This window comes from Desarmillaria tabescens (genome assembly GCF_030435595.1).
Source record: "Desarmillaria tabescens strain CCBAS 213 chromosome Unknown EV420scaffold_2, whole genome shotgun sequence".
NCBI classification, from domain to species: domain Eukaryota; kingdom Fungi; phylum Basidiomycota; class Agaricomycetes; order Agaricales; family Physalacriaceae; genus Desarmillaria; species Desarmillaria tabescens.
The window spans coordinates 1220217-1235747 of NW_026848301.1; the positions used below are offsets into that span (position 1 = coordinate 1220217).

At 49.2% G+C, this 15531-nt stretch overlaps 4 protein-coding genes across 4 annotated transcripts; 2 read left to right on the forward strand and 2 right to left on the reverse strand.

The window, feature by feature from the left end:
• The first annotated feature begins 79 nt into the window (after positions 1-79).
• EV420DRAFT_449945 (uncharacterized protein) lies at positions 80-3714 on the forward strand. The gene is made up of 21 exons (XM_060482176.1): positions 80-237; positions 496-691; positions 741-851; positions 907-984; positions 1040-1271; positions 1330-1358; positions 1414-1701; positions 1754-1964; positions 2015-2031; positions 2093-2237; positions 2289-2351; positions 2405-2478; positions 2531-2725; positions 2781-2855; positions 2915-2931; positions 2989-3065; positions 3118-3144; positions 3201-3228; positions 3277-3296; positions 3345-3525; positions 3636-3714. The coding sequence occupies exons 2-21, from the start codon at positions 509-511 to the stop codon at positions 3676-3678; spliced, it is 2094 nt and encodes a 697-aa protein (XP_060338442.1). The 5' UTR covers positions 80-237; positions 496-508; the 3' UTR covers positions 3679-3714.
• Positions 3715-3750: 36 nt separating this feature from the next.
• Positions 3751-6218, reverse strand: EV420DRAFT_1635424 (glycoside hydrolase superfamily; the record flags this gene model as incomplete). Its single annotated transcript, XM_060476443.1, has 4 exons — positions 3751-4931; positions 4986-5320; positions 5372-5990; positions 6041-6218. The coding sequence occupies 4 exons, from the start codon at positions 6216-6218 to the stop codon at positions 3751-3753; spliced, it is 2313 nt and encodes a 770-aa protein (XP_060338443.1).
• A 2002-nt stretch (positions 6219-8220) lies between these two features.
• EV420DRAFT_1503167 (uncharacterized protein) lies at positions 8221-9160 on the reverse strand. The gene has a single exon (XM_060471162.1). It carries the CDS (start codon positions 9057-9059, stop codon positions 8451-8453), a length of 609 nt encoding a protein of 202 aa, XP_060338444.1. The 5' UTR covers positions 9060-9160; the 3' UTR covers positions 8221-8450.
• A 3395-nt stretch (positions 9161-12555) lies between these two features.
• Positions 12556-13928, forward strand: EV420DRAFT_450360 (uncharacterized protein). Its single transcript, XM_060482178.1, has 4 exons — positions 12556-12877; positions 12934-13240; positions 13287-13314; positions 13368-13928. The coding sequence occupies exons 1-4, from the start codon at positions 12800-12802 to the stop codon at positions 13795-13797; spliced, it is 843 nt and encodes a 280-aa protein (XP_060338445.1). The 5' UTR covers positions 12556-12799; the 3' UTR covers positions 13798-13928.
• Positions 13929-15531: the final 1603 nt, after the last annotated feature.

A 15531-nucleotide genomic window follows, 5' to 3' on the forward strand; every position in this document is an offset into this window, starting at 1 on the left:
TGTGGTTTCGCAGCCCTCTTACTTTGCTCACTGACTGGTATTTTTGCCTCATTCTTTTCATAATATTAAACTACAGATATCAAGCTACATTACACTCACTGGAAGTCCAAAAAAATATCGCAGCGTTGAGGAGCTATTGCGACTCCGATCAAAAAAACCATGTGTTTCTTTATTTTTGTCGGTCAGTGTAGGTCCATCTCTTTGATGTTACCTCAAGATTCATGCTCGTAAAAAATCGTAAGTCTCGTCTCTAAATTCTATTTTTCTGCCATGTGCAGGTGGTGCTTTACAGATACTTTGAAACGAAACACTACACTCTGGAAACGAGAAGTTTCTCCGTTCTGTGTCAGAGAGGCATCGCATGGCTGTGAATGATTGCATAACAATTATGCCCTCCCTCCTTCTCTACGGGAAGCAAGGCAATGATGATGCCATCTCGTCATCCTATATAAGCTCATGGGAATTCCGACGGTAACTCACGCCCCCTCATCACAGTCCCACCCACAGTATGCTGAGGCTGATCTCTTTCTTGCTCTTCTTCGCCTACGTGCAAGCCTTGGACTGGACTGCGACGCCCTTCAATCCGCCGTCTGTTCCTCTTGCTGTGAGAACACCGTACCTCTCGGCCTGGCTTCCTCAAGGATCTGGTGCCGCTCTCAACGATGTTTGGCCAACGTTCTGGACGGGTTCTGTACGAAGTCCGAAACACCACTTTTCGTAGCCTAACGACAAGTCTCTAGATCCTTGGCTGGGCCGGCTTTGTCAAAGTTGATGGAACCGCGTATAGTTTCCTTGGAAGTGCCAACGTTCCGGGCGCGACCTTTCAAAAAGCTACTCAAACGAGATTCAGTGTAAGTGAATGCGACGTAACTCAGTGCATCTTGTAATGCTTGTGCCTCATAATAGTTCACATCTACCCAAAGCATTTTTGTCCTGTCGGCCGGATCCGTGGAACTTACTGTATCGTTCTTAAGCCCGGTGGATGTAAGCATGTTTTTCCATAAAAAACGACACACCCCATGTTTAACTTATCTGGAAGGCGACAGATCTTGTAAAACAATCGATCCCATTCGCATACATGACTGTTTCTGCCTCTTCGACGGATGGAGCTGAACACTCTGTTCAGGTGTATACTGATATAAGCGCTGAATGGGTTTCAGGAGACACGTCGCTCACAGCTAACTGGACTACTTCTACTGGGAGCGTCATCACTCACCAGGTTCAGCTGACAGATCCATCAGTATTCTCAGAGGTCAGCGATCATACACAGTGTAAGTTAGCACTATGTCCTATGTTTTTTCTGCACGGCTGATCACGACTTCGGTCTAGATGGATCAGCTTTTTACTCCACCATCAGCGTGTGTTTTCGTACCGTTACTATCCTGGTTGACAGCATCTGATGTTATTGGGCAGACTGATCATACGACATATCAAACGGGAACTGATGTCACAGTTCGTGCACAGTTCATCAGCAATGGTGTTCTGCCCAACACCCAGGACACAAATTTCCGTGCAGTCAGCAACAATTGGCCTGTTTTTGCCCTGGCTAGCGACCTTGGTTCTGTTTCCAGTTCAACGGATCCACTGGTCTTCGCCGTCGGCCATATTCGTGATCCTGCGATTAGTTATATTGTCGCAAATAACGTGTATCAGGACAGAAACCTGTATTTCTGGAGCCAGTATTCAGACTCTGCTAGCCTAGTGTGTATTTTCCGCAATTTTTGTTGAATGATCCTGATGCCCGGTCTCTCAGATCGAAACGTTCCTTCAAGGCTACCAAGAGGCCCTTTCTCAAGCAGGCGATTTTGATTCCCAGGTTGAAAGTGATGCTTCTGAAATCTCGGAAGACTACGCAGGAATCGTTGCATTGTCTATCCGACAGGCTATGGGCTCAATGGAAGTAACCATTTCCAAGAACGCGGATGGATCATGGAATACGGACGATGTTTTAGTCTTCATGAAGGGTGAGTGTTTGTACAACGATAGTTTACTTTCTACTCAAGTCTTTCCGTAGAAATCTCCAGTGACGGAGTAAGTTGATTAGTGTGTTAAGTTATATGATCCCGTTCTAAAATGATTACTATCGTCGCAGAACGTCAACACAGTCGATGTCATATTCCCAGCGTGGCCCGTATGGCTATACGCAAACCCGGCTCTTGGAAAGCACTTGTTGGAAGTGCTGTTCCGTTACCAGGCCACGGGTCAATATCCCAATGCTTGGAGTGTTCATGACATCGGTAAGGGAGATTTTTGGTTTCATACCTTTGTATCTTCAATGTTTCCCTCAGGTTCGTCTTATCCAAAAGCATACGGGCATAATGATGGCCGAGACGAAGCTATGCCTGTGGAAGGTGAAACTCATCTTGTTTTCAAAGTTAGCTTTGGATACTCACCTCAAAAATAGAGAGTGGAAACATGCTCATCATGTCTCTGAGCTACGCACAACGAACGGGGGATAATTCCCATCTCACTACATACGTATGTGTCTTTTCTTCGTATGGTGTACATACCATTCAAAGCATGTTGGCAGTCTGATCTACTCGATCAATGGACCCAATTCTTGATCACGGACTCACTCATTCCCGCCAATCAGATCAGCACCGACGACTTTGCAGGATCTCTCGCGAATCAAACCAACTTGGCTATCAAAGGTATCATTGGAATTAGGGCTATGGCTGAAATCGCGTCCATATTGGGTGACACAGCTAAAAGCGACAACTACACTGTATAGCACTCCCCATTACCCATTGTGTTCTCTGACCATTGTCGTTGATTTCTAGTCAATTGCGGAAAGCTACGTAACACAATGGCAAACACTGGCGGCTTCTGACAACGGTGAACACTTGACTTTATCTGTAAGTTTCAACGGGTCCGAATAATTCATGATGATGGTGCTAACTTCTCAATACATTAGTACGGCAATTCTTCAAGGTGACTAAGGACACTTCATTTTCGCTTGACAAACGTTAATGAGTCTGATTGCGATAGCTGGGGCTTGTCATATAACCTGTACGCCGACAGACTACTCGGATTGAACCTGTTCCCGACATCGGTATATGAAACGCGTGTGTACTCTCTCTCTTTCTCCTCACAGATAGCGTAAAATCCTATTTCTAGAAACCGCCTGGTACAAAACCGTGACAGGTAAGATCATCGTCTCATTGACAAGCAATTACATATCCATGTACCAACTTGAACAGAACCTTTCGGAGTGCCACTAGACACAAGGTTTTTTCGTTCCATTCTCAGTCGAATGAGCGCTGACAGTCCCTGCAGGCATACCTACACCAAGTCAGGTTCGTAGCAATTTCATAGATGGAATCGAGATAATAATCTGTGGTCAGATTGGGAGATCTGGACGAGCGCTTTTATGACAAACAATGAAACACGCGACATATTTATCTCGGCGGTAAAGAGCTGGGCGTCGGACGGACGAAGTTCTCAGCCGCTCGGAGACTGGTATGAAACACTCAACGGTAACCCTGAAGGGTTCAGAGCAAGACCTGTCGTTGGGGGACATCGTAAGTTATCAATAAGCTCGGCCTATTTTTGATGTACTGATTGTGGAGCTACAGTTGCCTTCGCAAGTATCTTTTTACAACGATTGTCCGTAGCAACGCTTACTTGGTTATTAGCTGGTGCTTTAAAGCCTCGCGATGGCTCATATACCATGTTTGACGTAACATTCAAACATTCAAACTAGTGGAAAATAAGGATACGCGGATACAGAGCGTATGGTGATACCAATTACTACTCAGATGAAGAATAAATACGTCGGCGACGACGCTTGACACCACCAACGGAGGTACTTTGACTATTCGTGGCAGATGCGGATGCATCACCGCCGTTTACAGCTGGACTCTGACTAGCAGTGGGTGAACTACTAGCCGCTGCCGGAGTCTGGTTAGCTATAGGGGGATCCCCAGGAGAACTGTCCATGGTAGAATCACCTCCGACATCGGGATCCTGCTCTACTAAACCATCATTGACATTTGTCTCCCCGTCCGTCTCGCTGGTGATATCGCCGCCGGTCCCTTTAGAAGCACCTCCGGATGTTTGAGAACTTGAGGAAGACGATTTCGATGAAATCCCCATCCCTTTTCTCGCTGCATTCATCAGCGCCGAGTCCTTCGTATCTCCGTTCATGTCCCACATGTTCGTTCCAAGCATACCCGATTTTTTGACAAATTGGCCTTTGAGCATGATTGACTGAGGGTCGTCATATGAGACAACTTGGCCAGCGGTTTCCGAGCGCAAGAATGGAGTACTAGAACATTTGTCCCAGAGCCGTGTGAATCCTTTAGCTCCTTTGTAGTCGGATGTCAGGGCACCCTGCTTAATGATGCTTTTGAACATAATCATGTTCTTGCCGCCTTGATCAGGCGTGAGGCCTGCGCCACCACCAGTGCCAGCCTTGTCCGAGTCGCCCGTACCACTATTACCTTTGTCAACGGTGTCGTCAGGGCCCTCGTCGCTGCTAGCGGTATTATCAGCGCCTCCATCAGTGGGATCCGTAGCATTGTCACCCCCATCTGTCGTAGGCGGTGTATCTTGACTAGCGACACCCTCTCCACCACCATCAGTAGAGACAGACGGCGCAGCAGAATAAGCGGTGGTGCTAGTAGCACCAGAATCAGGTGCTGCTGCGCCCGTAGAACTCGGAATACTTGTGGGCACGCCCGCAGAAGCACTAGTGCCTGTACCGGCAGCACCGGGTGTTTCTTGCCTTTTATCCGGACGGTCATTACGAATCACCAGCTCTTTCGCCGTGGACTTTGAGATGTATCCATACGACGCGATCCCGAGGACGATTTGGTTAGCTGGGAAGCCCGCTGACGTCCAGGCCTTGAGACCGCCTTTTGCATTAGCGTCAGGCCGTTTGGCACTAGGGCAACTACCCAAAGGTGCATTGGGACCTGGTGTTGAAGATGCTGAAGCATGTATTAGTGATTCCTTTTACTCAGAGTCAAAGATAGATCCCTCACACAACGAAACATCATAGTTCATAATTGTAACCCAATCCAGAACCTTGGCAAATTTAGACACATCTTTCATGGGTTGTCCATCGTCACCAACGAAGGTGGTAGGCTGGACAGCAGCACTGATTTTTGCACCGGATGGTAATGATTTACGAAGGAGTTGCAAGAATGCGAGAAAGTTGGCAGAATCATCTTTTTGGAAGGCGGAGGACTCTCCCGCTTGTCCGGGATACTCCCAATCGATGTCAATGCCATCAAGGTCGTATTTCTTGTACAACGAAAGTATGCTTTTGGCTAGCGAGCGCCTACCTTGTCCAGAAGAGACGATCTTGGAAAAATCCCTACCAATCCCATAAACGAAGGGAGTCACGAAATCAGAACGAGACACTTACTTGCTACCAGTCCATCCACCAACACTAAGTTTAACCTTTGTATTGGCTACGTGCGCAGCCTTGACCAGATCACCCAAAAGCTTCGTCTCTGAGGATTCGTCTTCGAAGCCGACACTACCGCTCGAACTAGGAATAGCAAAGGCGAAATCAATCCAATCAAACAATTTGAAGTCGAGCTGTTCGGGGGTAACACCAGCCCAGTCGGGAAAATAACCCATTGCAAGGGGACCTTGAGTTGAGCCGGTGTGTCCGGTGCTGGACTCTTCTCCACTAGTACCATCGCCGTTAGCTGTATTAGAATCGCTGGCCGGTAGCTCATTACTCGCGGGTTCATCATCACCGACGGTTGAATCGTCACCTGCACCTGTGTCGTCGTTGCCATCGATCTCATCGCCACCAGAGGCGGAAGGATCTTGAGAATTGCCACTAGCAACTCCTGATGCTTCAGGCTCGGCGCCCGTGGCGCTTGGAGCACCAGCAGCAGAGGTGCTGGTAGGGATACTATTGAAAGTGCTATCTCCCACAGCGGTAAGAACGCCAGAAGTAGCACCAGCACCGGTGCTGGAAGGAGTGGTAGCCGCAGCAGGGTCGTTAGCTTCAGGGACTTGTCTTTTTGCTACTGTTAAAGAAAACGGTCAGAAAATACCAGCGGGACGAATATTAACGTACCTTTGGACATCATTGCTCCAGAACCAGGGAATGATCTAGGAAGCGCAACGCCGGTGTCAGCATGCTCGTAGACATCTGCAGACGTCGGGTCCGATGGAAGAGGGGCTGTCCACACACGGACGAGACCGAAAGCAAGCAGAAGGAAAGAAATTCGAAGGGGAATTCGTGTTCGGGTCATTATCATTAAGTCTTTCGTAGGGGATAGTGCCACCAGGGCGAAAAGATAGCAAGGAGCACCACCAGGGTGAATGAAAACAACACCACCAGGGCAAAAGAACGGAACCACCACCTGGGTGCTGAGCTGGTTTTGAGAAAAGGGTCGATTTCGAATGGAATAGCCATCGGTCTTATATAGTCATGAAGGTAACGATTATCATAGCCGCTATGCCCGCTAGCATCACGTGGACGTGACATAGCCCGTTGTGGACCGCGACTGTCGATGGGCGGGTCGGATGCCGTTCCGGATCGCAGAACGACGGAACATTGTTGAATTATAGCACTCAAGACCGCACCTCAGTTCGGAAAGGAAGAAGAAACGGAACGAGAGGTATGATTGTTGTTAGAGTGCCTGTTTGTTGACCATCACGTCGATCCCGATGGTCAAATTGACTTTGGCGACGGTGGAGAGGTTCGGGATCTGTGATATGCATGTGTTTGGATAACCCTGCAGCTGATTGTTACAGTGCGTAGCAATGAGGATATTGGGCGCGTCTGATGGTGCCAAAACGCGACGGGCCATGGCAGGAAGCAAAGCGTCGAGCTGCCAAACAAACGTAAATGCCTAACGGCCCGGCGCTTCCTGAGTCAAGTCCACCGGGCCGCTAATTGCACTTGTGCTTATCCTTCCAGAGTTTCCACATACTTAGCTGACAAGATGCATGGTGAACTATAATATAGTTCGATCCAGAGCATACCATTAAACCGACTTATTTCTTGTATCTTAGCGAGCGCCAAGATTCAACGTTGCAGCCTAGCAGTTTACTTCCTTGCTTCCGATCCTTACTGCAAGCTTTCTTTAGCTATCGAACGACCAACATTTCCCAACTATAACAGACATATCCGACTATTTTAAACACTCTTTGACACACGGCCCAAGTCAGGAATTACAGTCATATCGATTACACTGACGCCAATGCAATCTCCGTGTGAAATATTCCCACTATGATGGCGCGAACGGCCGCTGGTCATAGCCCCATCCTTCTCACCATCAGCATCTTTCAGATCCGCTTACTGGGCCGCTTCTCCAACGTCAGTTGACTCTGACCAGTAACTTTTTAAGGCACCCGGAGCATACCCGCCATTGTGTCTGTTATCACTAGCATTGTTCCCCAAACGAGGTTGGTAACCTTTTGTTATGGAGCACGCTTGACGTTCGGTACTGACCCTAGCTTCTGTATGGCAGATGGGCCTAAGCATGGGCCGTGTTCGTCAGTAACCCAAATAATAAGAAGAGATGCATTGATATCACCCTCTGTCCCAAGTAAGTAACTTGAGGCAGTGGATCGGTTGTAATAGTTTACAGGGGGTCTCGCCGCGAAGTCGACGCGTCGATTTTCTTTCATCACCTTCGCGAGACCCATCGAAAATTTTGAATTTCCATACTACCCATCTTACACCCGCTCTACCACTAAGTTACTGTCGTCTTCTTCACAGTCGAGACCAAGGGGAAAAAAGGCCGGACGTGTTGGTTCATCCGCCTTATCCAACCGAGAATGGATCCGATAACTCAGCGTGTACGATAAATTCCCAGTCTATTTCGACCGCTCTCCACTGTACGCGTGCTGTCTTTAGCGCGCGCCGATTGCGCGTTCGAAAATCCAAGCGCACCAATCAGGATTGGCAGCGTCATGGTTTTTTCTCGTGAAGTTACCCTAGGTACGCGCGCCAATCTGCCAATGATATATCAGCTTGGAATATTCTACAAATCTTCAGCGGAACTTGTACTAATAATTGATACAACTCCTATTCAATGAGAACAAAAGCTCCTCCTCCTATGTACAGGGCTCCATGAATTGAAGACCTCGGATCTTTCAGTTACCTGGCTCCAGATGATTGACGTATACATGACGAATCATGTTGGGCCGGAAGAAGGGATGTGGAACCGGTGCTGATGTACATTCTTTCTTTCAAGGCGGCTGCGGGATTGGAGTGAGATTCGGATGGCTCAAAGTGGTGTTGGGCCGAGAAAGTTTGTATGCAGGCAGTGTATTGCAAAGTATAGCAAGTAGAATACAGAATAAGTGAGTACAAGGAGCGATGTGTGCGGTAGCTAGCAAGACAACAAGCAAGAATAGGCATGGAATAAACTAAAAAGTGACGTTGAGAAACGAGAATGTAAAGTATATTATGCAAAGTAGAATACAAAGGAGCGATTAGAGTAACAGGGTGGTAGAACGAATGTCAATGGGAGTTACACGGCACACGCTGAGCGTGGCGGTATATGCGCGTTTCGCGACTTGAAAAACTTGAAACAAGTCATGCCGACTGTTGAGGGAGCCGGAACATGGCGTTTCTGGGGAACGACTCTTGGTGGAGGTGTCGTTGCTATTGGAGAGATAGCATCAAGGTCAGGGAGATAAATGGGAGTGACGATGGGTGATGGTGGTGCACGGATAACGGGCTTTTTGTCCGTAGGGTTGAGTGCAAACGCCGGAATTGGCGGTACTGGTGGTGGTGCACTGGCCAACGTAGGGCTCGCTGGAGGCGAACGGTACGGGATGGCAAAGGAGAGCGAGCGACGATGAGTGGGCCGGAAGCTGGGTGAGCGTGGCGGCGGGGACGGGGCAGGGAGCGAGCGGGGGGTAGTCGGCTCACGGACCGGTTTGAGTGAGCTCTTTGAAGGTGTTTTTGATAGCGCCGAGCGTGCCTTTTGGCTCAAGCTGTCGCAGGAACGGGCTGTGAGGCGCTCTGCCTGAATAGGGCGGAGATGGCGACGGGGAGGCGGGCCGAGAGGCGTGTAGGCTATGTCAGGCGACGGCAAGCGAGGCGGGGGAGTGTTAGGGCGGTATGAGGGAGGCATTGGATACTGGGGAAGGAGGCGGCGGTTGCTTTACTGTTGGCATTGGGTTCTGCTTTTCTTTTTATACAGCTGGTTTCGTCCAAAAGCTCCGTTACGTATCCGACGATAAATGAAACAAGATATTCCAAATCGGGTACTGCCTTCGCCGGATCGCCCAATTCAGGCCGTTCTATATCGGGATGGGAGATCTCGACATTTCATTTACACGACATCCTCGAATCACTACTGACCATTGCATGACCTGTCTTGCCTTACTCTAGCATGCCCTTGCCTATTTCTTCAAATTAAACGTCACTCCCGTCATTCTATTACCTTCCCTATACTTGTTCAAATCCTCACCATCAACCTAGCTTCCCACAAGTCACAGCCTCGTGCACAAATAGGCGCCTCTATCTCTGCGATCTTCTATTGTTCGGGTCACTACTACCAAGACCTGCAGGGCCAGTCGTGTCATCCGCTGACTTCGGGATAATCGTTGCGACGGACACTCCCCCCGCCATGTCGTGCCTTTTTTGACTGTAGGCCCGCCTCCCCGGGCCAGTTTCCCTCTCTCAAGTCCATCTTCTCCCCCCCTTCTTTTCTTGATCTCTCAGCGTCTGTCCTCGTCTCCCACGCCTATCTCGGGATTCTTCTGCTAAAAACTCCACGTTTTTCCTGCGCAGATCGCACCTTGCCTCGAGGCAGTCTTCCTTTGGCAGCTCCTTCAATTTCTCGTAAGCCCTAATTTGACGCGCTCATCAGCGCCCGTCGCACCCAATTCCTTTTTCCTCCCAAATCTCATCAAATTCACTCGGCAGTTAATTTTTTTCCCTGCCATTCCTTGGCTCGTATAATGTCATCCCGACAATTCACGGACGGCCACACTTTGCAACATACAGGCACCCGTTCACTTTCTACGTCCCTTTCGGACCCTTTCTCCGCAGGATCCTCAGAAGGACGTCGTTGCGCTGACGACCTTCTCTCGTATTGTATTCTGCAAGTGTCCCGACGTCGGCCTTTTGCTTCGCGCCATAGTAACTGCTACTCTCATTCAATACAGCCCACCTATTTTTTTTACACCTGCTCTTCCTCATTGTCTCTGCTGTCTTCTTCGTCTTTCTCCCTGTGTGGGTCGTGGCCTGTAGATCTTCATTCTTAATAGCTTGCCGTCGATTAGCCTCGCAATTACGACTCCATCGGGTCTTCTTTTTTTTTCTTTTTTTCACTACCGCAGCTCTGGCATGAATATTTGTCAACAATCCGTTTTTCAAACTCTCGGATGCACCATCTACAACTGCGCCGCCTTGTGGCTCCCGGTCGCTGTTTTCTCTTACGGCAAAAAAGCTTAGTTTACAAGCACCTGTCAGATTTCGCTAGTGGAAAAGCTCCCTTGATGATACATCTTGCGGTACCGGAAACCTCGCATTCCTACGCAATAGTCATCACCCGGTGTTCTAGACAAGAAATCCTGATGATGATGATGTATCAAAATCCCGGTGATCATCCATATATCCAGCGTAAATCTCTATTCCATGCATACCACAGAGAATGAGAATTTTTTTTCTGACACCATTCTTTGCCTGATGCAGCGCCTCCGATCCCAGGCTACGCGTTACCATAGACGCTGTGTGATGAGGCCAACAGCCCAATTAATCGCGTTCGTACAAGTAAGTACTAGCGTAGGATCTCAGTGAACTTCTTTCATTGCGGGCTTATCGGGGCGAGTTTTCGTTCCTGTGTCGTCCAATCCAACGTCTTCTCTCGCACTCTATTCCATCCCAGGCCAATCACATTCACCCTTTACCATCCCCATTTGATATTCCTCGCGATCGGTGGATTCGCGACGCCGACGTCAGCCAATCCGTCGCAGGAGCTCAATTCGGAATACGGCCCGGGACTTCGTCGTCGGGATGTCGGCCCAAACTCGGGGCTCGGGGCTCAGGTCAGGTTCAGGAGGTGGCACGCGGCGTATTGGGGGATCGTAGTTGCCGGAGGGCTTATTTTATCGTAGGGGGAGGATTTTTTGAGTCTGGACAGTTGCAGGGGTTGTGGCGCTGTTCTTTCTTTCTTTATCTCGAGGAGAAACGTACACGCCATTACTTACTGGCAGAAGGCTGGTTGAATGGCCCAGACCGTGGCGGGTGGCGCACCTAGGTAGGTGCAGCGGCTTAGGGTGAAGGCGGGGGCGAATGGTCTAGGCCCGCGCCCAGGCGGGTGGCGGGGGAAGAGGTTTAAACACGGGCAGATCGATAAAGAAGGGACTCTGAAGGTTCTAGGCAAACTGCTCGAGGACTACAGGTAAATCTTTGTGGAGGCGGGGTATTTGTATTCCTGGAACTCAGCATATGGACTTCGGAGTAACTTGAGTCGCTGAAGTTTTTAGAAATGCCAAAAAGTTGCCCGGAACCCGTGAAACGACTGAACCAAGGGATACTTCCGCGATAATTTACTCGTGTACATCAAAAAGACCGCTGAAACAAGCCAGTAGTACTGATTGTGGAACAATAAATCAACGGGTGTAGCAAGTAACCTCTGGCTACTATTTTTGTTGATGTCCACGGTATATATACGCTTACGTCCAACAATTCAATGCATCCCGAGAGGTAGGCATGCCTAATGATTTCAATTGTGGATCCAAGACAATCTAACGGCCCGTAACCAAGTCGCCAAACATATAGTAGTTTCCCGTCCGAGACCGATTCTCCGCGGTGAAATAGCGCTGACCTTACTCATACGCTCGGACGGGGGTCAGGCTAACATTGTGCCCTCTTTTCGCTTCCGACTCACCAGCTGAGGTCCACATTCAAATGCGCTTATGCTCCCGCGAACGTATGATAGGGTTCCTTGACAGGCTTGAGTACTCTTCCCCCCGTTCGTTTAGTGGATGTTTCAGAGCCCGCTCGTGGAAAGCCGACGAAGATATAATTAAGTGATGCGCGGCTTTATTCTATGTCCTCTATCGACCTTGGATACATCGACAGCGTAGAAGGTTCCCAGATATAGTTCTGGGCGACGACCGTAATCAGTGGATTTTTCTAATATACAGACACAAGAAGCCAAGGAATGGTAAAGTTCACATTCAGCGGCGAGGCTAAGACCCGAACAACAAGTCTAGAAGGCGGAATTGTATTAGGTGCTGTTAACAAGCGAAGATATTTGGATATGCGCATGGTCTTCTTTGAAGTAATGAATGCTTGCAAAAGGCGCTGTTTTCAGTTTTGGCTGGCAGTGTTACAGGTAGAACAGCCACAGGTGCAGTCGAGGAAGAAGTGAAGTAGACGCCGTTGGATACCCAGTCAAGAGTTATCAATGTCCCCGCAGACGACAAGTCCAGCACAAAGATTTTTTCGCTCAGGACCGCATACAGAAGCACGCCAGAGGCGATGATTTTATGAGTATCAGCTGCAGTAGTTCCTGGTCAGCACACTAGAAGCTTGAAACTGTTGTAAGAAGCAACAAGATAAGAAGCACTGACATTCAACTTGTCGATAACCAGGTACAGAGGGTCGGCGGAGTCAATGCGCAACCCATCCGACATCTTGACATGAAGTACCCTTTTTTCTGATTACTCGAAGGGGATTACAAGCGTTCCAGCTTGTCGACGGTATTTATATCGTTTCCTTCGTAGATGCGCGAACGCTGGAGACGACAAGTTGGGATGAAGAAATTTCGGTGTTGTGCCGCGGCAGGCCGGCACGTTCAACGCCCGCCATTAGGGGAAGTCGAAGGTCCCGGCGGCCAGCTGCACCTACTCGATCCGCATGGACCTACCATCTCCTCGCGAGCTCGAGCTCGAAACCGCTCTTCGAGAACGGAACGTGCAAGTCGCCCAACTCTCTGTGAGTATCGAGCTTCACGTCGCTGCGCACGAATAACCTCGTGTTCGTCGATCTAGGATGAAATAACCCGTTTGCGAGCTTATGTTTCCTCGTCTTCGTCATCTGCCGCGACGACGGAGCACACGGATGCGACCACAGCGACTATACCGCCTCAGCTGATGGCGCTGCTGCTGCCCCACATCCAACCAGAGGCGGGGTCGGGATCCAGCAGTGTAACCTCCGCTCTGACCCAGAGAGTCAAGGGCCTTCAGGAGGAGAATGACGAGCTGTATGATATCCTCAAACAAGGCGAGACGGGCCGTCTCAAAGAGGAGGTGCACAGTCTCAGACGGGTGGTACGAAAACTCGAAGATGCACTCGGTGGTACGTTGCTGTGGCTCGCAGTCTACTCCACTCACGATGCGCATAGAATCACACAAAGTCGTCCTCTCGCTCTCGTATGTCTTTTATGTCTGTCATTAGGATTCGAGCCTGATCCTTAGTACTGTAGCACAGAACTAGATAAAACCTACGACGCCCTCAAGCCCCAGCACCACTCGCCACGGAATTCCGCTAATGCGAATAATGCTTACCACCGTAATGGGACGGCGTCGCCAACACAATCGAAACAGCCTCCGACAGGTCCGCGCGCACACACGCACAAGAAGCCGCGTGTATCAGAGCCCAGGCGGCGCGAGGAGAGCCGTGGACGGAGCGGTCATCATCGCAGTGGCAGCAAGATGGACGTTGACGATGACCGGCGGGATAGGGACGACCGCGACGGCAACAGGTCAAGAAAGAGCGTGCATGTCAACCAGCCGACAGGGGGAAGCTCGGGAGGCCATGGTCATGGTCATCACAGAGGCGGTAGTAGCAGCAGACGCACCGGCTCTAGCGATCGGACGTTGGCAGAGCGTATGGGGGTTCCCACTCGCTTTTGATCATTCGTTTCGTTTCTGTTCTTTTCTTTTCTTTCTTCTATGGATGGACACTCGTACATATATAATCCGGTATGAAATCTCTCAACTCATCCCTTTTTGTAGCCCTAGCTGACGTCTTCTGTAGTATGAATTTGTGTGTATTCCTAGGTCCCGCTGTCGTCGTCTTGCTATTTGCGTATCACTACCCTATTTACGTCCAGGAATGTTAATTTATCGTGTTCGACTACTTTCGCGCCTTGCTTCCCTTCTTGGCATCGCTACTTACCTCTTGGTTACTGTCTTACTTATATGTTTCGACCTACATCTGGGATGTGACGCGACTGATAACGTTCGCAAAGGCAGGATTTGTCCGTGCCAGCTTATGTCGCCGGTACTTATTGCGTTTATGATCCGAAACCATATCATGACACTTGCGGACATCCATCTGCCCACGTTCCAGCGTCGTACTACAGGGCAGTATGGGCAAAAGTAGAAACTCCGAGGACAGTCGGGAAATGCTTCGCTGTAAGTCCTTCAAAGTATTATGAATTTCTCTATTGAACGTCATCTACGATCAAGGCCGTGGCATATGCCTGTCGTGTGACGGTACGACGCGTCCTTTCCATCGAACTGACTCCAAAATGACTAACCTCGGTGCCGTCTCAGCTTCATCTGTACCCTCTTACCGCCGCTCTATGCAACCGTTGTCCTTTGCGCGAGCAAAATTTTACGAAAGACCTCTTCTTCTTCCACCTTATCCTCTGCCGTGATTTTTTACTGTTCCCGTTTTGTAGACCTCGTCTCCAGGAGCCAGCAGGCAACTTCGGGTTTTAGTGGCGTCACCCTTGACGCGCCGTTAGCGTGTGCCTAACCAGAATATAATACATGACTGGTTATTTCCGGCACCGATTGGACTGGAGTTACTGCATTCCTGCTAGTGCGGTTGCAGGCCGCTAATTGCGGAGTCTCTAAATCGCGTTAATCTACCGAGACATCAGGTAATCTATCCTGCGATGGCACCTCGTAAGTACGCACATGTTCGACATTTGAAAACGCATAGTTTTTCACCCGGGGTTGCAAAAGCGATATACGCATATACGGTTAGCAATGTTCAGCGATAATCATCTCACCTCCTAAGCTTACTCCTGCTTATATAGGTTCTATGTCATCTGAGATAGACTTACAACTCCCCTTCAAGACGATCTGTTACTACGTATACATCCAAGTCTACAAAACCAGAGTGCCTCGGCGGACTTGAATTAAGATTTCTGAGATTTCGACGATCGCCACAAGAAAACACAGATCCCTCCGTTTTTCCTGTCCTACGACGATGACACCCGAATAAATATGGTGGGACTCCTACTTGACATCGTGCATTAGAAGGCAATAGGATACTTAGCGCAGTGATTTGACACGGCAACAATTATTGAATTGACGGATGTAAAGTCTAAAACCAAACTGCGATTTGCACGCTCTCGAGTTTTCAACACTCTCGTTATAATCATAATAATTGTCCTATTGATTGAACTACATAGATGTTCGTATCAGTCAATACACGTCTTGGGGTGGCGCTGAAGCGCTGATGCATTGATGCGCTGAGGTTTGGCACGCCACACACGTGAAGTAGTAAGATCGAGTCATCTCAGTTACAATCTGATTCAGTCATACCATGTCGTTGTGGCCGATGTTCAACGTTCAACCATAAGCTTTTCGTGCCAACAGTAGGCGCGCTTAGTATTATAGGGTTCTGTAGTG

Bases quoted from the DNA above. Each gene is read 5' to 3' on its own strand.
- EV420DRAFT_449945 (XM_060482176.1), top strand. From the start codon at position 509: ATGCTGAGGCTGATCTCTTTCTTGCTCTTCTTCGCCTACGTGCAAGCC. The intron at 2,238-2,288 runs GTAAGGGAGATT...TGTTTCCCTCAG, and splicing joins TTGGAGTGTTCATGACATCG to GTTCGTCTTATCCAAAAGCA. The intron at 3,066-3,117 runs GTGTGTACTCTC...TCCTATTTCTAG, and splicing joins GACATCGGTATATGAAACGC to AAACCGCCTGGTACAAAACC.
- EV420DRAFT_1503167 (XM_060471162.1), bottom strand. From the start codon at position 9,059: ATGCCTCCCTCATACCGCCCTAACACTCCCCCGCCTCGCTTGCCGTCG.
- EV420DRAFT_450360 (XM_060482178.1), top strand. From the start codon at position 12,800: ATGGACCTACCATCTCCTCGCGAGCTCGAGCTCGAAACCGCTCTTCGA. The intron at 13,241-13,286 runs GTACGTTGCTGT...CGATGCGCATAG, and splicing joins ACTCGAAGATGCACTCGGTG to AATCACACAAAGTCGTCCTC. The intron at 13,315-13,367 runs GTATGTCTTTTA...TTAGTACTGTAG, and splicing joins AAAGTCGTCCTCTCGCTCTC to CACAGAACTAGATAAAACCT.